The sequence below is a fragment of the Aulonocara stuartgranti genome (assembly GCF_965226115.1).
Source record: "Aulonocara stuartgranti genome assembly, chromosome: 7".
NCBI classification, from domain to species: Eukaryota; Metazoa; Chordata; class Actinopteri; order Cichliformes; family Cichlidae; genus Aulonocara; species Aulonocara stuartgranti.
Window position 1 is genome coordinate 28,371,415 of NC_138945.1, and position 24,272 is coordinate 28,395,686.

Consider the following 24,272-nt stretch of genomic DNA (forward strand, 5'->3'; position numbering starts at 1 on the left):
AGTCGTGCATGAGTCCTGTGCTCTCTGTCACCATTTGCTAGACTACCTGTTCATACAGTAGTTCTTTTATCATTTCTGCGCTTATCTCAAACTCATCCGTGACTCACACCACAGCTGAAAGGAGTGTGACTAACTCCCAGCACAAAGACAAAGCATGTGGGTCACTTCCTTGAACTCCTCATGAAACACTGATTAACTGTCTGCACTGGAGATCAAACCACTGACCTACCTGGTGGAAAGGATCCTTCCTCATGTTTCGGCTGGCCAGCGGCTCATCAAAGGGGAACACTAAAGAGTAGTTCTTAGCATACGACTCGTGACTCCTCTCTCTGATCCACCGTTTGTTGTCTGTCAGCGAGTTATGAAAGCGCCTGAGAAAGAAGGGAGACGGATTCAAAAGATGCTCATTAAAAGTCACAATCGTTCAGACTTCATTAAAACTTGCTGCAGTTCCTGCTGCCTTTTGCTAAAGTGATAATCTGAAGAATTTTGAGTAGATTTTGTGGAGTGATGTACCTGATGTCATAGCCGTACATGTCCTTTTCAGGGCGGCCATGTATGATCCAGTGAGCCAGCTCTCTACCACAACCACCTCCCAGCATCATACCTGAAACAGAAGGTGTAAGGATAAAAGAGATGTTGATGTGAGAAGCATTCCCGGTCAAATTCAGCTCATTTTAATTAATGCTGAAACAATATTAACCAGTTTAATGTAATTGTGGAATAAAATAATTGAAGATTATAGCTTCTTTACTGTCTTTTGAAACTGAATGTGTTTGTTTTTTGGTTAAAGGACGGAGCCTGTGAATATTATGAGTGCCAATATTTCTGTACCTGATTAACTGCTTTTTAAATGCAAAGTCAGATAAATTTCCACAGCCCAAGGGAATAACATTTAGATGGAATGATAGTCAAACCAAACAAAAGATGCCACTTTGGATTCAATTGTTCCCTGTGGGTCCCTGAATGAGGACCAGAGGGGGGAAAATAATGATCATTTAAAAACAGGCATTTATTCACACTTTTTGAAATTAAAGACAACCCAAAACCCATAAAATAAATGCTAAAACAGATTTAAATTAAAAAGAAAGGACACAGACAAATGTCCAAAGCTTTAAACTGTAATAATAATAATAATAGTACTGTGCAAAAGTCTTAAGAAACATCACTCCTTTTCAGTCCAGTCCTTAATCATTTTTAGGGGAATGCTTTTTTTAGTTGCTTGCTAAGGCACTCAACACTGACCTGCAAATCAATCAGGTAACCACCAAAAAGGATGAACTAGTACACATAACAGACAACTTTGCTAAATCTATTTTTAGTTTCATCTTTAGGCATTTTGTTACTAGCAGTCTATCACACAAACATCTTTTTTTTCCCTGATTTCTTTAGTTGAATCTATTGAAAATGCCAAAGATAGCACAATTCAACAGACACAAAATCGTTTTTTAAGCCAGCAACGTGATTTCCAAAGACTTTTCACATTCTGGCACTGTGTGCAGTGTGGCCTTCGAAAAGAATCAAAGAAAGAAGTGGAGGACCAAAGAAGAATAAAAGAATAAAACAAACTATCTATTCTATGAATAGTATTTAAAATAGGGAAAAATGCAGCAAAGACCCAAAACAGGACCGGAGAGATGTTTCTGATCTGTTTACTGTTCGCCAAAGCCTCATCAGAAATGATCTGAAGGGTGTCAAGAAACTGTTCCTCAGGAAGGGAAATGGGGAGGTCTTTTAAGCTTTTGTACAATTTAAATTTTCATCAGAACTATCATCTAAGTTCACTCTTTTGTTACTTATATACATCTTTCCCATGTTTGTCCTCAACTTTTTTTTTTTTTTAAAGAAACAGACTATTTTGTGGATATTCTGAATAAGTCACAGCAGATCTCTAATCCCCTTCTTGCTCACCTACATCCCGCCTAGAGGACAGAGTCACATTAATTTGTAGAAAAGAAAGGAAAAAAAGAAGAGAAACAGAGCAGTTTATGTCCTCTGCTATGGCTCCTATGTGGCACATGATCCACATAAGGTTATTTCAACCCTTCTTCCATCTTTTGACTCTTGCTCACAGGAGCCCCCGAGCAATGTGACCTCATCATCTGCACCCAGTGGCTGCAGCATTGTGCATCTTTCAACCCAACCAACAAACAATCATCAGCAATTCAATATTTTATCTGTCAAGTCCCAAAACTGTCGGGTTAATGAGCTGGGCCCTTTTAGCAACCCCCCGCTTGCATTGTGCTGCTGGTAATTTGCAGTTATCAAGCGTATGTGTGTGTGCTGTATGTATGTCTCTCCCATGTGTTGCAACCACAGCATCAATATGCAGCAGCACGAACAGTGTGTCCTTGCAACCCTCTGTCATCCCTCCATCTCCATCTCTCACAGCGTCCCCTCTCCCTCTATCTCTCATTACTTCACTCATCTGCAGGCACTGTCACTCCGAGCCCGGGTGGACAGTTGAATGGCTGTTTTGCTAGACAGATGGATGTATGGGTGCAGGGATTGAGCGATAAAGGGAGGAGGGGTGAGAGGATGTTGATGAAGTTCTCCCAAGACAATGTGGGGACAACCAGCAAGGCGAGGTGGCACTGATAAATGTCACTCGAGATAACTGGGTTGATGTGTGAGTTTCCATACTTGTAAATCCTCGTGCTTGAGCTTCCACTCATTCTGTCGTCCCCTTCTAACCCGTCCCTTTTCCTCCTCGCGTTTATGCCGTGCAAATATTTGCCCCTTTCACGGTCATTATGTGTCATCTAATCTCCTCGGTGTCAAATTCTTCTTCTTGACGTTTACAGCGGTGCTGCCAGCAATACCACCGATGCTTAGAAAGAGCAGGAAAACATGCACAATTGTTTTTTTTTAAATCTTTTCCAATATCCTCTTCAGCAGATTAGCAAGCGCATTAATCCAAAATTTTAAAACAGCATTTAGTGCTGCATATCAAGATGTGTTATTCAGAAGTTAGACAAACAAGATACACTAAATGAATTAGTCCTCAGAGCCAGGATAGTCAGTACTCTAAAATCCTAGTCTTCATATTTAGCTAAACATTTGAATGCTGGTCTTGATATGAGGCCATCTGTGTGATAGCTAAAGCTTGGCCTAAAATGGGTCATTCATCAGAACAATAATCCCAAATGCTGTAGGAACTGTACATTAACAAACGCCTGCAAACCTCGAGGAACTAAAGCGAAGTTGTAAAGATGAATGAGCCAAAGCTCCTCCACAACAAGGAGAAAACGTCATGTACTTCATACACAATTTCATATATTACAGTTCACACATTTAAGTGTTTTTAACCTTCTCTTCTAACATATAGAAAGCCAAGTACTGCCACAAATGCTTTACTCTTTACTTAAGGGCTTTGGTTATTTGAATATAGCACATATAATCAGCACTAAAATAACTAGAACTTTAGAGTCAGTATGTTCTTCACCTTGAAATTAACAATACTCTCCTCAGAATGCAGAGAGTGTGTTTCGTGATGCCCTCTTCAATAATTTTTCTAAGTTAGAAATTTGATCCTCTTTTGGCTTCACGTTCACACTAATGCTTCCATTTTATGAGCCAACAAAGTTGGCCAAAAAACAGAAGACAGTTTTTTTCTAAGATTTACATCAGCACCAGTATCCTTATTATTTCTTATTGTGCACAATAAGAAATAATAAAGGTGCTTATTCCTGTGATTGTTAGCAAGACAAGGATGCAGCCGGGTAAGAGGGGCTGCAGTTCATAGCTTTAAAAGAAAGAAGAAGAAAAAATGCCTTTATAAACAAGAGCAGTTAAATGTTAAGCATGATGGGTTTGACACCAAGAATAAGTATCCAAAGGTTGCCAGGCAACAAATACAACTTCAACCAGTCTGAAGGCTTGGTGATTGCTTGGAGACCAAATTTAGCTCCAGCAAGTAAAGAGCATTCAATGACTATCTATCAAAAGTGACCCCTTGGTCTCTGAACTTTCCTGCCTCTCCGTGCCCGGCCTTGAACCAAGACAGCCGTGTCACTGGAAATGCGAAAGATGCCGTTTCCTTGTCAGAGGGGCATAAAGACAGGGGAAGAAAGAGTGACAGATGCAGAGAGTGTGAAGAAGGGACGACATGGCACATCAGTGTTTCCTTTGTGTGTGTGGATGCTGAGTGCGAATCGAGCACAGTTCAGGCAGGCTACGAAGTCAAGCTCAGTCCCAGCAGATCGGCTGATCTCAATGGCAGCCCACATCAACTGATGCTCCAAATGCCTTTCTGCACATCCAGTTTCTTATGCAGGGCACACTATTTAAGCTGCTTTAGCCTTCCCACACTTACTGCACATCTGCAATACATCTACACGTCATACTAAATCTCCAACTTAGACAGTACCTGCATCACTGATGCCTGCTCTCCTCTGTGCTGCTGGTCGTACCGCTGCTTTCCCCAAACTCTAGTTTTTAAAAGTATATACTTGCAAGACGTGCAAATAGTCTTCTCACTACAGGAAGCACTCCCTTTGGTGAGCGGGTAACACACGCAGGAGACCAGCTTCACGACTCCCACTCACTGTCTGTGAATTCGCATGACAATTACGTGCTTAATTCACACATAAGCTACATGGGACATTACACTGATTTTGTACCATAGAGCAGGCAGCACAGCTCCACCATGTAATGTTTAGGAAAGTTCAGGGCTGCTGTGCATGTGTGAAAATGACTCAGGTGTGATATTAGTAATACTAGGCCCATTTCACTGAGCTAGTACCCGGCATTACACTAAAAAATAAAATGGGTACGACAGCATTGTAACCACCTCTATTCACACAGGCAGGTTGTGTTTCTATGTAAATGTTGAAAAGAAAATGTAATGCCAACAGTCCCAAGCTCACTTTATAGTTATTAATTACCAGAGAATAACAGATGGGGGTCGGCCTCTCACATGAGGTTGTTGAACATTTAGCTTTTTGCTCACTGAGCTGCCATGAATTAATAATCCAAACTGATGACAATTTATTTTTTTTATGAGAAGAAGCCTATTGGCAAGTTTTACCACTGTTTTCAGGTATAATATGAGGCAGTACTCGAAGGACGTGTTAGTACTCTGATCAGGGTGGTGGACAGAATATTTCATGGTTAAGTGGTTGCGGAATAGAAAAGCAGTGGTAAACATCAAGGACCACTCATTAATTTGCAGCGAGTCAACTACACCTCTGAAAGAAAAGAAAATACAGAAGAGGGAGGTCTGTGTAACATATGAGTGTCGAGATGCCCACACATCAGGTCTTCACTTCACTGCGTCTCCCAAGCGTCTGTCAGGACTGCAGAGCCGGATCCCATAGTCTTTTGCTCTTGTGCAGAAAAAAAAAAGGCTTTGTCTGAATTGTCTTAATGCTTATGGTGATTACTTTACCCTTTACGCCCCCTCTCTCTGTTTTTCAGACCGCTGAGATCCTCGCATTCCTCCTTCTCTAATGTCAGTAGAAAGTTCATCCCTGAGTGAAGTAATGGAGTTACTCGGGTTGTTTCTGTGTGTGCCTGCGTGTATGTGTATGTTCTCGATGAAAGCTGAAAAATGAAAACCACTCTATTATTCATTTGTGCCTTGAGAGACTGGTGAAGGCTAGGTCAGAGTCTAAGAAAAAAATTCTTTGGCCATTTCCCTTATTTTCTTCATTATTTTTGCCCATTTGTTTTCTAAGAAGATTTCTTCGACCTTTGTCACCCCTTGAGGAATCATTTCATAGAATCATTTCATAGATTCCTCAAGGGAAAGCTATTAAAGATGAAGTACTTTATAATAAATAATCAGTGAGTGCAGTGTATGTATTGTTTCTTTAAGGCAAAGTTGATGAAGCTAACCATTTAATCTAAGATGTCTTTGCACTCTCTGGGATTCTCGCTCACTCCCTGCCTCCCTTCCTCTCTTTTCTCACCTCTGACTATTTTATTTCTTCAGACTGTCAGTTGTCAGCTGACGCAGAACTTACCAGCACTGTTGAAGCCACAGCCCAGGAAGAAACCTCTGACCTCTGGTGTTTCTCCCATCAGAGGCTTATGGTCTGCTGTGAATGACTCTGAAACAATAACAAAGAGAAACTTTGTGATAAAGGTGGGAACAAAATGTTTCTATCCAATTCGTCACAGGAGTCAGTCTCAGCTCCTGTGGTAGCTCGAATAGGATACAGTCCACGCATGACCCAGAATTGGATATGCAGAAGAAAAAGGACTGATAGATGGAGGTATGGAGGCCTATCCCCCCCATCTCCCCCTACCACCACTTCCCCTGCCAGTGGCGGACTCCCTCAGACATCGGTGCGTTGGTGGTTCTTTGTGTCCGGGGATGGGCGTCCAGGTACACACCGGCTCACTCCTTGGCGGCCGCTTATCGGGGCCTGGAGCCTGGGGCTCGCTCGGGCCACTTCGGAGGTGGGGTCACTCAGGCACGGCTGGCTGCCGGCGGAGCTCACGGGCGCGTCACTGCAACTCCCCCTGGCTCCGCGGCTGCTGAGTGAGCCCTCATCTGGGACTCTCCTCAGCTCTTTCTGGGACAGTGGCGCGGCTGCCCCTCTGTTGGTCTTCCTTGGTCTCTTGTGTTCTGGGGGCCTCTGGATGTCTGGAGTCTTGATCTCCTCCATACCTGCTTCATACCCTCTAGCAGATCATTACATGAAGGAACCTTTTAAAACAAAACAAGCGCGTCCATGCTCACAGGTGTACACACGGATGATCACACCCACAAACTACACCCTTTTTGGCTCCTACCTCAAAGCACACTGTGTTCTGTTGATCTTATGTGCTGCACAATAATGTTTAATATTTAGTATTTACTGTCATATTCCCATATATCATTGTGATGTTGTTTATTCTATTACTCTTGTTCTCTTCTGCTTGTTTTCTTTTTTCTTTCTCAGCAGGTGATCCAGGTGATTGATATATGCATTTTTTTTTCCTTTTTTTCTTCTTTTTTTTCTTTTTCTGCTCATTCTGTTGGTTTTTGTTTTTTGCCCTTCTCCCCCGTCCCTCTTCTCAGCTGTTTCTCTTTCCCTCTTTCTTTCTCCCCTTCTTTCCCCCAGTCAAGTCTGTCCCGTATTCAGTAAGTGAAAATAAAATAAACAATAAAAGGTGAATCAAATGGACCATTATGGCAAGGCTGGGATGGTCAATTTGGTAAAGTAAATCCGTTGGGCATCTTTCTTTGCCTTTAGACAACAATTCTGATGGCAAAAGAGCCAAACGGGACAGGCAAAAAAAAAAAAAAAAAGGACTGATAGATGGATATTTGATTACTTTGGCTATTTTATCAGTGTCATCTCTGGCTTTGGGTCATTCCATGCCAAATCATCAAATGTTGAGAAGATTTTATGCTCATCCATCTCCAGTTTGCCTAAAAATTAGAGATGGATATTTTTTTTGGTATGTCTGAGCATGAATATCTCAAAAAGTACAAAAGATGAAAGCCTGAAATTTTCCCGGACCTTTCTTATGAATCAGGGTCTGTAATTTTGAACAGAGAGATTTAAAAAAAAGTCACAGTATTATCTACTCAAGATATGAAGAAAAAAAACCCCAAAAAAAGTCACTTATGCGAGCACACACTAATAACAAACATCACGTTGCATACATACAAATACTAACATTTTCTGAAGTGTATATAACCCAATTTCACAATAATGCAGAATAAAGCAGGTAGAATACTTTTTAATATGAAATTCCTTGTCACAAATATGAAGAAGGAATCCAAATTTCATGCTGCATTGAGTAAACATGACAAAGTGTAAAACAAAAATATCAGTAAAATAATGTGCTCAGTAACAATAAATATCTGCATATTTTTCATTTTGATACATACTCTACCTACCGTTTCCAGATCTGACGCCCATCAGAGATCTTATAATTCAGGGTAAGCTTAAAATACTAAGAGGCGATAACAATGCAAAGAACCCAACAAGTACTGATGTAAGACTTTTCACATATGAAAATAAATATAGCACAACAATTCAAAGTAGTTAAAACGGGATTAGTAGCCTCTTTCACGTAAGTAGCAATGTAAAGTTGCTGTGTCCACTTGTGATCTGTATTCCAATGCAAGACCCTAACCCCCTAACCCAACCCAAATCCTAATGCCACAGTTGCTACAGGCAAGCAGGAATCAGGCAGTTGACTTCCAGACTGAAACCTGCAAGAATCGGACGAGACTAACTACTGATATTTTTGTCTTTGTGATACAACTTGTCATATTTTCTCAATCCATTGTGAAAGTTAATTGAAAATAGCACTTTATGACCATGAATTCGTGTTAATCTATTCAAAAAGTTTCATTTTGCATTATTCTGAAACTCGACTATAAACCATTCAGAATTCTAGTTTCCTTTTGCAATGTTTTATTAGTGTTTGCGCAAATATGGTATTTTGCAGGGCAGCTTGATTTTGTGTTTCATATTTTAAATAGTCATGTTTGATATATCTATCCAAAATCTCAGATCCTGATTTATTTTTACAAAACGAAAGGCCAGTGAAAAATTCAGGCTTTTGTCTTTAGTAGTTTTTAAAATATTCATGATCAAACATGGCAGCAGATCTTCCACAAATTAGATGATTTAAAGATGTGATGTCTTCAGTCTTAACATGATATCAGCAGTCTGAGCGCCGAATCATCTGACATGTTAGCGGATATAATAAGAAATGCGTCTCTATATTCGGTGGACAATCTGACAGTACAGGATGTGTTAGTTTTGCACAAGATATAAAAGTGTGGGGAGGAATTGTGACAAGGCTAAGGCTCAGAACTTTTCATTTTAGTTGGCAAGCCACCATTTATCATTTAGGTTTGGTCAGGCTTGGTCCTCTGAGACTTTTAGAACAGCTGTGTGCAACACTGAAACTTAGCGAGCCGTTTGTGGTCAGTAAATGCCTCCTAACCATAACGGCAGGCTGGCTGTTCATTAAACCGTAATGTCTCCTTTTCTATTTCCACTTGCGTTAAAAACCACAGATTGGATGGGTGGTTTTGGAGAGCTGGAAGTTGTTTAAAGGCAACTTTAGCCAAGTTCTGCAATGCAATAATAACTTTTTCAAAAATCCAATACACGCAAACTTTAAAACTAACAATGTCTTATGTAACAGAGAAATTGCAGCAGATACATTAAGATATCAGTACTTTTATTACTCAACTGAACTAAGCCGAAAGAAAGACATTTTCTCTTACATACCTACAAACACATGCGTGTGAATACGTCTTTTAGCAACATTAGACTAACTGCTAAATATTCCAAAAGAAAACACCGTAAACCTTTAACTCAATTTTCCATACTTCTGTCTATATAAATAAGTCTCTCTGAGTGGTGAATTGCACATACTGATGGAACTCATAATATTCGATTTATATTTGAAATTTCTCCTTCATTTAGCCTGCTGTATCCTCATGGAAATGCCAAAGGTGCCTTAGTAACTTCTCATTTCTCGTTAGTAACATTTTCTCACTCTGAAAATGTTTTGTTTAACGCAGCAAGCTTATCCAGTAAACATAAAATGAACTTAAAGCCAAGGGCACAGATAAGAAGAACAGACAGCTTTTCAGACTTCTATCTTTATTTTTTCTTCCATCATTTCGTCTTTATTTCATCTCTGTAAAATTTATGTTATCAATTATTATTTCCCTTTAACATTTTCTTTTTTGTATGTTTGCTTTTTGTCAAAGTTCCTTCTAAATGGCTTTTGTACTTTCATTTTATCACTCTGTTTTACTTTTCTATCCTCACAAAATCATTCTGATCATTATTCCAAACTGCTGCTCCAGGCTAAAATAATGAAAAACTCAAATCAGAAACCACAAAGCATGGCTACAGACCAGCTCACATAACCAGCTGGGCAATGTGATATTACCTGCACAGGAAGTCAGGCTCGAGCTAATCAAACTATCTCCTCTGCAAACATGGCATACAGCTCGCTAGTTTACATATTCATGGGCAACCACAGTATGCATCCAAAGTGTTGTGAAAGTTGCTTGTTTGCTGCTGTAATGCATAAGGATTTGTAGGGAAAGGCATGGAGGAATTGCTCAAAGATTAATGCTTCTTTTGAACTAGTGCTTGTATGTGTGCATGATTGCATTTTTCCTGTGGGGATATATATGTCCGCTTACACATAGTCACAAATAGATGCCCTGCTTTGTTTTTAGGGACATAAATCCCTGTAATGTTAAACACATATCTACATCTTAGCATGTAGACTTTAAGCTTAAGATTAGTGGAAGGGTTAATGTTAGGAGGTTGCAGATAGAGTAAGTCTCCAGGAAACGACCTCAGTAAATGTAATTCCCCATGAGGTGATGGGAACACAACTGAGCATGTGCGTGTGTGTGTGTGTGTGTGTGTGTGTGTGTGTGTGTGTGTGTGTGTGTACCTGGTCCACAGACAGTGGACTTAATGCCAGTCTGTTCCAGAGCAGGAACTCTGTTGACTGCACCCTCAATATGTTGCATAAAGACATCCCAGTCCAGATCGAACAGGCTGAAGGCGAACTTATCAGACACCTGGGAAATATTGAAAAATAAATAAATAAATAAATAAATAAATAAATAAAGGCACACTGATAATAAATGACTGGCTTACTTCCAATAACCTTGAAACCTTGAGTAACCTTAAAATAGCAGCACACATTTACTTTCTCTCTTTTACCCCTAAAACACACCAATTTTGAAACGAATTTTCACACTGAAAATGAGTTCTGTTTGAGGAAGACACCAAATCACATAAATAGGGACCACATCTAATTAGAAAAATTGAATTGAAGATTTTTGAGAAAATGCAAATGAGCAGTAAAACGAGCACTGAATAATGGTGCATTTTAATATTTTTCCTTTTCTTTGTGTGTCTTTGTAGGCTACAGTCAGCACTACTACTGTGATGTTCAATGCTGATGTACCACCGCAGTGCCAGTGTCAAAAATACTGCTGTGCTCTTTTATCCTCTTCATATGTGACTGGAGGAAGCAAGGCTGCAGCCACAACACATCCTGTAGCATCTGTTAAATCAACTCTTCCTCACCACAGAAACATCTGTCAAATCAGCCCTTCCTCTCATCTCAGTATCTTGTCCAAGCTTTAATTTGCTCCAATCTGGAGTTCTGTAACTCCCTCCTTTTCAGCCACACCAAAATCCAGCCTTTAACTCCTACAACTAATGGCCAGCAGCACAGACGACCCCCCACCTTCCCATCAAACACTAATCTGGCTGACTCAGGGCACTCAAAGTGGAAAGTCCAGCACACCAGAGCTGTCCAGCAATTTTATCAGTCACGTATTTCTCTCTCAATTCCTGCCCTGATTCACTCTTTCATCTACTTTTACTTTACTTTCCTCAATTTTTTTAATTATGTAACAGACATGCCTAAACAAAAACAAAACAAGAACACTGGATAACAATATCAACCCGTTTTTATAAATGTTGAACATAAGTGATTAAGTTAGATAGATGGTTATGGTCTACAGTCAAGTACAGAGGACGTACTGAAGGAAATTCCTTTGGCTTCACAATTACCATCTGCTGTGACACTCTCAGCTTCGATTAAGACTTTAATGTCATATGGATGCCTAAGCTGACAGTAGCTGCTTTCATGTGAACAAAGAGTTCTGCACTATTACCGGGCATTGACACTCAACTGGGGTATCTGAGAAGCAGATACCTTTGTCCTAGGCACCACACTTCTCCCAATCCTTCCCAAGCCATCAATCTAGCTCATCTTCAATCACTCCGCTTCTTCTATTCTCCACGTCTCCTTGCTAATTCTCCTTTTGGTATCTATTCTTTCTTCTTCCACTTGCTTTAAGACATCAAAGCTGCTGCAGAACGAGAACAAAGAAGCTGCTTCCGCTCAAAGAAATCCTCTAATATGTAAAAACCACTGAGGAATCTGCAGACAGGCAGCCAGCCAGCCAGAAGGACAGAAAGCCAGGAAGTTAGGTTGACAGGCAAAAAGATATTATCGGTGACCTGCAGAAAACGTCTAATGGCTTTCATTACTTCTGAATAGTATAAAAGACCAAAGTCTTAAAGAAAAAAAACAGGCATAAATCAAGAAGGAATGCATGACGAGTGAAAAGTTTTAAGTATCTAATGCATAAATGCATGCCACCAAACCTCCTGCCAGCCCACTTAACAAACTGCTCTAAAAACCTGTCCTTGAGAGAAAGTACAAATCCATTAAGACCAAGACCACCTGTCAGTTCAAAGGCTCTTAAAAAGATCAATCTCCAAAGTCAAACTCTCTCTAAAGTCGGTCTTTGCATGGAACATGCAACTGCTTGCACAATGACTTTTTCTAGTTGCCAAAGTGTTGTTCGAATAATTAGTCTTCAGAGCCTTCAGTTCCTTTTACAGATGTACTTTGGTTTTAATGTTCCAATAAAACAAATTTCACCCCAAGCGGAGCTAAAAATACAATGTTTGTCAGGGGTTGTGCTAAAAGAATGAGTATGAGGTAATTAAAATCCAATAGACTTATCCCCTCTTGAGCACTGTGCTCATCACTGTGCACAGTAGAAATAAAATATATGTGGAGTGTGGGCAATAAGACTTGCAACAGTTTTATTAATGGATACAAATATAGGACTAGTTTTTTCCTTTCTAAGTATAGTTTTCTGTATAAACTTTCTAGAGAAAAATAAACTTTCCAAAAGTGTCAGCGTTTGATCCCTTTTTTGTTTCATTATTTGCATCAAGGTTAATAAACTTCGCCTTCGCGTAAGTGACCTGAAGGCACTGGATTTGATGAAATCATCCAACAAAAGCCAAAGATTCCAACAGAACTTGGGGGGGGGGAAAGGGAATCCTGTTCTTTCCCTACTAGGTATACTATACCTACTCCTGTGCCTTCAGAAGCATCATAAACACAGTTTGTTGCGCTTTCCTTTATAATGGCTACTCAAGTTTTTATACTTAAAGTCCAACATTTGTAGCTTTGTGTCTTTACAGAAAGATGATAAGAGAATTGATATTTGTCTGTCATATTAAAAACCTATAAAGTCGACCCAGTAGGCTGTAGGAATATTTAAACTAGAGATGGCACGATACCACTTTTTTATGTCCGATACCGATACCGATATCATAAATTTGGATATCTGCCGATACCAATATGAATCCGATATAGTGTGTTTCAACAAAACAGTTTTTTTTTTTAAATATCTTGCTGCATTTTGTATAAGTTCATACTCAAGTTTAAAACAACAACTACACTAAAGCTATTCTGTTATACCTGTATGCAAAAAAAATATTTCATAGTTCAGCAATACTGATCAATCTAATAAACTTAGACCTACACCATCCTCCCTATTCTGGTATTTTAAAGAGTACTTAGCGTAAATATTAAGCAACCTAACTAATAGGGTTCCAACTCCCAGCAACAACAAAAATAAATAAATAAAAAATAGGGAACCACCCCTCACGCTCCACCTCATGATGCTTAATCGACGTAATCAACCTTAATTTGATGCAGTGTGAAAAAAAATGCACAGAAATCAATTATTTTTCAATATATTAAAATATTAAATAGATTCAACATCTTTCTTCAACAAAATTGCAGACTGCACAGATGGTACCTTCCCAAAGGAAAAAGTACTATAGCTTACTAGGGTATATTAGACTTAATAGTTACTATATACAGTAATGGACTTCTATTCATTTTGCATCAAATTAAAACTTTGGGTGTCAGATAATTATTTATTAAAAGCTAGACATTTTAAATGAGAATAAGAAAGAAAAGTATGTCTTTGTGCCCCCTTTTCCCTGTTCATGCCCTATCGGCCCCCCTGGCTAAACTTTGCTAGATCCGCCCCTGCACAGTTACCAGCGTCAGCTACGTAGAAAAAGATCCTGGAGTAGAAAGTAATATTAAATACATTCTAACAACAGCTGATCAAGCTTAAACGTGCTGCTGTTGTTTAGCCGCTGGTTTCCTCTTTCTGGTGCAAAGTGGGCCAAAAACAAACCAGAGACACGGACTCCCGACAGAAAAGCCGATCAGCTGATCGTTAAGCAGTTTCATGATTGAAGTAGCAGCCGGAGAGGCAGTCGCTCCATATATCGTTTGTTAAGCTTAACGCAGGAATGCTTTACAAACATTCAGAGATGGACTTACACACTTGCTTTACTTCTCTCGGGGATAACTTTGTCGGAGATGAAATGCCGGGTTGCTAGCGAAGCTCCACATGCTATCCAGACCACCGACAGGTCCTGCATGCCACAGCCGCTCTATCACGTGATGCATACTGCTCCGACGTGCTAACGTTCTGAGGTGAGTTACGGGGTGTTGCAAGTTTTGTGAGGTGCTTTCGTGATATTTAATGGATCGGATTACATTTTTTATTTTTCTCCGATATCCGATCCAGTAATTTAGGTCAGTATCGGACCGATACCGATACGTAATATCGGATCGGTCCATCTCTAATTTAAACAGAACCAGATTAGTGGCTTACTGTTGTTCTGTATTCAGGCTAAGCACACATAAACATCCTGAATTCAGCTTCCTAGACAAACAACTAAAACATAAAAAAAATAAAATAAATAGTATACATATATTAAAACCAAGTCTGAGCATCCTGCAAACTATGGGAGAAATAGCAAAATTGGAGTGTAAAAAGATGTGATCATAAAGAATGGAAGAAAACTGCTAACTGTTCTTATAGTACCTCCGTCTTAATGCTAAGCTATGCAGGATGGTCACAAACTATCAGTCTTTATATCAGTTTTTTGGAATAAAACAAATAACAATTTCCCCTGAATGTTAAATATTTTTTACAGTTTTCCTTTAAAATTAACACACACACACACACACACAGAGTTTTGACTGCTGTTATGAATACAGTTTGACCTCCAAACTAATACAGCAGAAAGTAATAGACAAGGTAAATAAGAGATGAGGTCAAAATGACACATAAGTATATAAACTGGATGAGTTTATTCAGCTTCCTAATTAAAGTATTTGATTTTTTTTGTCGAGCAAAGCTAAATTTTTTATCACAGCACTCACGGAAACGAATAGAAAGAGAATCTGACAATTAACCTCAGGATGACATTCAAGCTTACCTCATCCCAGAAGATGGGGTTTCTTTCATAACCGCCCACAGACAGAGCGTCACCTTGAAGGCGCAGGTACACTGACGCATCATGGTCCCTGACATTTGGCATGTTCTGGGAAGATGAAAGTGAACGGATCAAAACACGAAGGAATGAGAACACAATCAGTTAAGGACGGTTTTTATGAAAAAAAAACAAAAAGTAATTTTATTACCAAATAGTTGTTTAAATTCTCCAAGTTCATAAAAATCTACATTCACTCCATTGAGTGAATTTCTTCATCGCACATCCAATTCAGGGTCACAAGAGCTCAGGGATGGATGGGATAGGCTCCAGAGACTGAAATCCCAAAGGCTGTCTAAAGCAGAGGTCTCCAACCTTTTTTGCGCCACGGACCGGTTTATGCCCGACAATATTTCCACGGACTGGACTTTAAGGTGTCGTGGATAAATACAACAAAATAAAACTAGTACCGGTACCGAAAAAAAGAAGATTTATTCATAACACACGTGAAAAGACCCAGGAAGACCGAGTAAACGATAAAAACAATAACAAGATAACGCTGAAAACCCTGAAAACCATACATTTCACACCTGAGCCTCAACTCTCATGGCCCGGTACCAAACAACTCACGGACCAGTACCGGTCCAAGGCCCGGGGGTTGGGGACCGCTGGTCTAAAGCTATTCATAAAAATTTTAAATTGCTAATAATTTCTTTATGTTCTAAAGGAAAATGGAAAACAGGTGCAGTGACTTATTGAAACATGGACAAGAGTGAGTTTCCTTGTCATTCTAAAAAACACGAAGCTGCTGCCACAATCTTTCCAGTTGATACTGCATGGTGGATTCAAGTGCAATTATAATTCCATACGTTTTGACAACATCCCCAATACCATTCGCTGAAATGCGAGCCTCCAATTTGTTTTAGAGATGGATGTAGACACTTACTTTTGTCTCTCTGTCCTGACTTCTTCTGTACCTGCTGACAGCAATTTGTCATCGCTCCATAAGCTCTGTTGCCTCTGATTTTTGGTCATGCTCCTGTTTAATTTGGCATACCTCAACCTTTTCTCCTATATTTCCCTTCTTTAACAATGGCTTCTTGACAGCCAAACTTCCACTGAGACCATTACTGATGAGGCTTCGGTGAACTAAAGGGTTAGATGCATCTCTCAGGTCCTGTGTCAAGTCTTTGCTGGATATTTCCTACTTCTTAAGTACATGACTTTCAGATACTGCTCATCTCCTGTAGATAGTATTGGCCTCTTCTTCACCAATTTTTAAGAATACACTGCACATTATGTCAGCATTTGCCAGGTTTTCAGCTAATAGCTTTTTGGGAATCACCTTGTTGGTGCCAAAAATACAGTTTAATTCCTATCAAAATGTTATCTTTGGCATTTTTATTGATTTTATGACCTCATGTGTTCTTGCAACAGGCTGCTAGAAACAAAGCACCTAAAGATACAATTTAAAATGTGTCTTTGCTAAGTTGTCTAATATATGTGGACACAATACTGGTTAATCCCTAGAGTTTGATACCTTTTTAATGCTTGAGTGATTAAGTGGGTTCAGTTGGTTAAGTGGATTAAAAAAGAAGAAAAAAAATCTGGAAATAGTCAGATAAAAGGACTGGATTAAAAAAGAATGAAAAACCAGTCAAGATTTTTTTTTAAATGTCTAAAAATCCTACCTTAAATAATTATAATAAAGTCTGGTTCCTTGGAAGCTGAATATAAAGACAAGTGCACTTTTGTTTAGTGCTACATTTTTATAAGATGTTAAGAGCTGTACAAAAGGGGCATCACAACATGGGACTAAAAAACAGCCTTAAAAATGTTTACAGCAGCAGTCGTCCATACAATGACTTATCTTAATAAACCAAAGCATTTCTTTATGCATCACAGCATCGTGTCTAACATACCATGTAATCATTTCATTGTGTTCTAATAAATATTTATGCAAAAATGTTCAATAAATAGTTACATTTTAGGTATGTTGTCTCATCTGTATTCACGTCACTATGGAGGTCTTTTCTACCCACCAACTGGTTTTCCGGGTAAAACCAAAATACCAGCGAACAAGCTGACATTTTAAAAACCGCTCACTCCAAATAACAAAAGCCAAACTGCTCATTTCCCCTCTCTTGTGCACTGGGTGCAGCTGCCAGCTTCCTTCATGTGATCAATACTAAACATTGCACTACCTTCTGTCCTTCATGTATTCACACAATCTGGTATGGTTTCTTTTCCCCTTACTTTAAAGCCACCACAGCCTCCCAGGAGGTTACATGTCACACAAAGGCACACAGATGACATGAAATGTTTGACCTGACAAGTTGCACACTCTGGTGGGAACAGATTTCCTGACATCCAAGTGTGCGAGTGTGTCATTTTGTGTGTGGGCTGACGTCTGTGAACGTGATGTAGCAGTAATGCTGGTTAAGCTCCTCTTAAACTACATAATACAGGGGAGCTGACAGACCGCCTACAACCACCAGCCTCGAGAAGATGAGCACAGTCATGCATGTGTACACTAATTTAATCTAACAGTCGTAAGACTCGCAATCACAGAGATACAGTGAATCATGTGAACATCTGTTATAAAGTATACACACACAGGGGCTTCCCCAGTAGATGCAGGTTCACATATCATCCCATTAATATAAAGATACACACAAATTATTCTGTTTACTTTTCTATTACAAATTATTGCAAACAATAAAACAACAGTCTGGGCCATCGCAGGCTGAAAATCTGTTTGGTCATAGTGCCCCCTACTGGTTATATAACCTTAATGCAGACAGAATTACCCTCCTCCACCTTGAAAAACTGTTTATAAATTAGCCATTAAATACACACCATCGTGCAACAGTTGCCACCAAGTAGCAGTGAAACAATACCATAATATGTCTGGTATTTATGAAAGGAAATGAGTTATTTGAAACATTCGCCCGCTTTTGGCAAACAATCTGTTGTTTTTCACGTCAACTCTCATGAGAGTACGTCGCTGTGGTAACTAACCCCTGGGGGAAACACTGTACAGCATACATCTTTAATGACTTCAATGAAGGAAAGAGAACTTGGTGCACACGTTTGAATTTAGTTTGGATGTTCTCTAATCTTCTGCTCTTGCTCTTGACGAAGGCGGTCGCACTTTTCTCCTCTCCTCCTCTTCCTTAGCTTCCCTGCTTAGCCTCTTATGTCCTTGTCTAGTCTCGTGTTTTTTGTATTACTTTTCCCTGGAACACTCTCTCACAGTCTGTTCTCTAAAACCTAAAAGAGGAATTATGGATTGGATCAACTGGTCCCTAAATGCAATTGACACCCCTTTCTCAACGAGAAGTTTGGGCTTGGGTGAGCTTGAGTGCTGAAGATATCTACCTACAGTATTCGGAACCATGGTAACAGGGTTCTGGCGAATCGGAGCTGGCTTGGCCCTGACTTATCGAAGAATTAAGGAAGGAATCAAACTGATCTCCCTGTTGGAGCTCAGTCTGGGGGGAGTTATTTTTTTTCTCCTTATCTTTCCTCGTGTGGTGCATTTTCCCATTGTTATACCTCTCTGACCTGTCTTCCCCATGTGATGTTTTGTGTAATGTATGTATGGTCGGAGGGTAAGATGGTGCCGCCATTGCGTGCAATAGGTCGGCAGCCTTATGAAATTTCCCCTTGTGGGACTAATAAAAGGTATATCAATTCAATTCAATAATCCACACGGTAAAAAATACATATACATTTACTTAAATCTTTTAATAAGTGGCGCTGAAGGTTTGACAATATCTTTTAACTTGACAAGGCCAGCACTCACCGCTCTTTCTTGGTCGGCATTCTCTAAGTTCTCAGATTGGCTTCACTGTGGACAGTGAGCTGGTGTTCCAGCAGTTTCCAGTTCACGACAGGGTTCCTGGGTTGTTCCTAAACACCCTTACCAATTTTTTTTTTACCTGAGGGTGACAGCTTGGGTCTTATTCTAGGCCTCAGTGACACATGAGAAAAACTTTTACTTATGTACAAGTTGTGTTACTCTACAATTCTCTTTAGATCTTCACAGAGTTCCTTGGACTTTCCCATTATTTTGGGTATTAGTCAAACAAGTGAGTGCTGTCAAACAAATCCACTTTAGAGAAACTAACTTTTATAGTCAATCATGATCACTAATGAGAAGTTAATAGACCTTGGCCTCCTCAAGTTAAACGACATTGTAGAACCCTCAGCACCACTTCTTAAAAGATTTAAGCGAGTGGATGCAAATATTTGAGCCTATATCCATACTTTACTGTGTGTGCATTAGAGAAAATGCTAAATAGATTTAAACTTATGCACCTACTCTATTCTATAGTTGCTCTCACACTGTTACACAACACCAGGGCTGTAGCTGAAAGAATACAAATTAAAGTATCCTAAACACATTAACTATTAATTTAACAGAGTAACAATTATAATCTATCAGATTTTCTCATGTTTTAATGACAGAGAACTGATATCCTGTGACCAAAAACACTGACTGTAAGTAACAGTCAGTGTTTTTGGTCACTTTCCTTTCTGGGTTCACAGAGATTAAACTTTATCAGTGTAGTAGATCATTTCCAGAAATACAGATTAAGGCACTTAAAACACACACACAGTGCCTTTCCTCTCTGCACTGCAGCAGCTTTGTTGCTTACAGCCTGTACCATGCGTTTTACTTCTTCATACAGCATTTTGCTAAAATCGTAGTTTTCTCTTTCTGCTGCCAGCAGACCTGTCCATGTTTATGATTGGTCAGATGCCCCTTTCATATGAACACAATCCTAGCTAGACTCCAAAACCCTGGTTTAACTTTTCAAGTTGATAAACAGCTTTGTGTGCCCACTTATCCTGATTGCTTCACTATAATGTTGGCAAAGCCAAATAAAACAAAGCCGGGCATGTTGAACTTTCTTCATGATTCCCCCGGAGAAGATTTGGTAAACCTATTAAAATCACAGTAACTTGCTTTGTAAAAAGGAAACTCACAAACAAATTTAAAAAAAATGTATTAAAATGAAACACCTCTTTTATTCAATGATGTCTTAGTAACACAACATTGTCAAATGCAGCATTTACTGCAAATAAGTTAAAAATGTAAACAAAACGTTAACTTTATATTTTTGTAATATCATTCGGGACGTGGCTTTAGGAGGTAGAACGGGTTGTCATTTTTCATACATCTTTACAATTTTTGTTTGTCATTTTGAATATTTATGATGTAAATCTGCAATGCTGCGACTTTAAGAGGTATCCATCCTCGACTGCTTTTATGGACTTCTTCAATCCTTTTTTGCCCTCCTGCTGAAGATTTTTTTAGGAAAGTCTTCCTCATTTAATCAAATGGTCTAAAGGCACGAAGGGATCTACAGGCTCGTAAAGCCTCTTGAGGCAATTTCTGACATTAGCTGATAGCACTGACTCCAGGAACGGTGGTCATACCTGTATGCCCTCGATTCTCTCTGTTACCACATAGGCATGATGCATAGCAATGAGAGGAACCTTGACTCCGGCCATTTCTCCCAGCTTGGTGGCCCACACACCTGCGGTAACACAGAAAGGCAAAAATGTCATAAGTGTGTTACCTTTAACACCAAACAAATATCCTTAAAAAGTGTATGGATTTTCCTTTGCTCATTGCGATTTCACTTTTACAGGATACATTTACATCAGGAGAGCAGTTGCAGGTTACATAAAGACTGCTTTACACTGTGTTACATTTGTGGATTTGTCATCTTTGAAAAAGAAAGCCAGCAAACCTGCACAGTTCACCACACAAGGTGTCTCAATGGTTCCGTGTTGTGTCTCCACTGCCTTTACCCTCTTCACACCAATATCATCAGTTCGCACTTGAATGCCAGTTACAGGACAGTTTTCGATCACCTGATTTAAAGAATGGAAAACTGAAATGCTGTATGCACTTTTTTCCATGCAAGTACAATGCACAGGGAATCAGTCGAGTAATATTACAGACGTATAGATGTCCGACTGGAGAAGCCTCGTATTTACTTATTACTACAGAGGAAAAGTAACGGAACATGTGAGTCATTTGTGCAAAGCTTAAGAATGTAGTGTAGTAGTTGGGCTGTTCACAATATAAAGACATGCTAAGTCAAAACACACACACACACACACACACACACACACACACACACACACACACACACACACACACACACACACACACACACACACACACACACAAATCTATGGGTAGAAACAGAATAAAGCTGGCCATCAACTAAAGAGGGATTTAGCAGATCAGTAGACATTACCGTGGCTCCTCGGGCAGTGGCTGCCCTGGTCAAGGTTGTGCAGGTACCTGCAGGGTCCATGGTGCCGTCTTTTGGAACATACAGTGTTCCATAAAGATCATCGACATTCATCAGAGGATACAGGTCCTTCGTCTCAGCCGGTGAAAGGACATGGGACTCAATACCATAAACTTTGCCCAGCTAGAAAAAAGAAAATGGGGAGATGACGTGTTCAATGTAAATATTACTTTAAAGGCACCTTGGTTCCAATTTCAAATAAGTGGTTAGAGAAAAATCTGCCATCATTTTAAATCATATCAAAGTCTTTATCTTCATGATAAAGCAAACAGAAAGACTCTTTTCAATACTGTAACTATAAGTTGAGTCTGCCGCTATGGCAGCATAGCGTTCTGTATTAGTTTTATAATATGCAAAGGGAACAGTAGTGTTGTTTGTGAACTTTGAAAATCTAACACACACAATTAAGGTAAATTAAGTTTTTTTCTCTCTCATGTACCTCATGTTAAGCAGTAAAAAAAAACTTTTTTAGAAAACCCACAATCAATTTTACATTTAAAAGCCCCAAGGAGGAGCAGCAGTCGAATGTTTCATGAACTAGAGTGTTCCCTAAACACTCCTGTAGAGGCCATGTCTGTAGTGCACACATATTAAGCCGATATGTCTTGTTCTTTGGTGCTTTTGACTTCAGGATCCTTTACCTGAAGAATAGAATTATTTATGAGACATTACTCACCAACAACTATCTCAGTCTCGGAAATATTTAGTACATTTACATGCATAAAAAAAAGATTTCCCTGTTGCAGATGGGTAAATGTGCATAAATATATACATAAAATCAATCAAACTGATTTACAAACTCAAATACTTTGAAATGAAGCGTCCTTTTCTTGAAGCACTGTGAACTAAATAGAAAACAAACAATTTTGACTAAGGATAATATTTACTTTCATCTTGTCTAATTGCTGTCACAGAAGTACTTGCTCCATCTGAAGTCTTTGTGTGTTTGTGTGACTCCTTTTGTATCCCAAAAAGTTAATTCTGTTCATTCGGATGCAGCGTTTTTAGCAGAATAAACGCTTCGTCACTCATCCAAGTTGCTTCTTCAAGTCTGAGCTGAGCGGAGATTTCCCCAACCTTATAAACAGTTCACTTGCATAATGATTGAAACTAATGACTGAAACTAGCACCACTGACGAACATTGGGCTGTGAGGTCAGTTTCCTCATCATTAATATGAAAATTGTCATAAGCATTGATCAACAACAACTGATCAACAGACTGATCAATGAATACAAACACATTTTCATGTGTTTTGCCTCTGTTTACTGAACAGTGAATCTATGCTTTCCTAATAATGTTCACAACCAACATGTCTCTGTCTTTACCGACATGAGGCGCTTGTACTCGTCAAGTCTTTGCTTGTTGGAAGCAATGAAGAGCCCTCCGTTCTGGATCCAGCCTGTATGGAGACCCGTCTCCTCCTCTAGGTCTTTGCTAATCACATTCCTGGTGTGGGCCAGGAGCTCTACCTCAACATCACTGGGTCGCAGCTGCCACAGGAGGCCTAATAAACAGAGGGACACAGGAGTGCAAAAAACTTAGTGGACATTAGTGAGCGTCTCGCACATCACGCACATGCAGGTGAACACACTTGATAATAATTACTACACAAAATTACCAAAGAGTGCTTAATTTACTCTTAAAACTTCTTATTAGAACGCTGCTATTAAAGTAGGATGTATAACTTCAGGCAAACACAGCTCTCTGTACTGTTACAGACTGTTACCTGCAGTATGCCAGGTGGTGCCAGCAGTCAGTCTGTCTCTCTCCAGTAGAACTACATTAGTCATTCCCATTTTGGCCAAGTGGTAAATGGTCTGACAGCCCAGGCTTCCTCCTCCAATCACCACCGCATCAGCTGACCTGAGGCAGGAGGAGGTATATGAAAAGACTAAAAAGGCTGATGCTACTCTTGACATATGAAGGTAACCAACCAGCCTGTGAGCTAGCACTAACTTATCAATTCACAAGTGCAACACAGTCCCTTTTTCTTTCCCCCTGCTTCCAATCTTTAAACTACAGCAACAATAATGACCAATAACTCCTTTTTTTAAATTAAACGAACAATAAACACTCTTGTTTTGATACAAACCTTTCCCAGTGCAAAGTATCAACAGAGCATCTATATTCTGTTCAGAACTTGTACATCACTGTGTCCATTCCTCCATGAACTAGTTTTTCTTCACAATCACGTATTAATCCACCACTTCAACCATTAGATTAATCAGCTGTTTATGTATAAAGTCACTGCATATAATCTTAAGAATATATTTCTGAAAACATTCCCACACAATCCATTTATCCATTCAAAACCCAATCTAACCTGGGTAATGGCTTAGTGGGTCCTGAGGAGGCTCCATCCTCCTGTTTGAGTGTCTTCTCGTAGGGAACACTCTTTTCCTTGGTGGGCTCCGAGCTGTAGGACCGAGTGCTTGTCCGGCACAGCGGAGAAAGAGGAGGCCTCACTGCTGAGAACACTCGCCAAACTGCGCTCCTAAGGAAGGCCATGACCCCTGTGTGCAGTAAGACAACACAAAGGGACATTTTAAGTTTTAAGTTGTAACACTCAAGGTTTCAGAACAAAGTCATTATGTACAAAAACTCTTTTCTGAAGTATTTTCTGCTTGTTCTGGCTAGGATTTGTTTTGTTTGTTTGTTTGTTTGTTTGCAACATTTTGTACCCAGTGAAAACCATAATAACTGAAAAATAAATGTAAATAACTTTATTATACTCAGGTTCAGGGGAATTTACGCAAATTTGCGCAGGGTTAGTAAATCTAGTGGGCAAGACTTGGCGGATCGAGTATATAATGTTCAGCCACGTGCAAACACCAATAGTTTGACCAAACAAGGATTTTGGAAAAAACACTTTGGGCACC

At 39.5% G+C, this 24,272-nt stretch overlaps 1 protein-coding gene across 1 annotated transcript in view; it reads right to left on the reverse strand.

The window, feature by feature from the left end:
* Positions 1–24,272, reverse strand: part of sardh (sarcosine dehydrogenase) — a 44,660-nt gene that overhangs the window by 19,842 nt on the left and 546 nt on the right. The window contains exons 2-12 of the mRNA XM_082539182.1: positions 23,717–23,906; positions 23,120–23,256; positions 22,719–22,897; positions 21,335–21,514; positions 20,819–20,942; positions 20,502–20,602; positions 15,060–15,164; positions 10,381–10,510; positions 5,967–6,053; positions 517–607; positions 230–371 (exon numbers count right to left, since the gene is read on the reverse strand). Coding sequence (XP_082395308.1) covers positions 230–371; positions 517–607; positions 5,967–6,053; positions 10,381–10,510; positions 15,060–15,164; positions 20,502–20,602; positions 20,819–20,942; positions 21,335–21,514; positions 22,719–22,897; positions 23,120–23,256; positions 23,717–23,901 — 1,461 coding nt within the window. The 5' untranslated portion in view covers positions 23,902–23,906. The remainder of the gene's footprint in view (positions 1–229; positions 372–516; positions 608–5,966; positions 6,054–10,380; positions 10,511–15,059; positions 15,165–20,501; positions 20,603–20,818; positions 20,943–21,334; positions 21,515–22,718; positions 22,898–23,119; positions 23,257–23,716; positions 23,907–24,272) is intronic.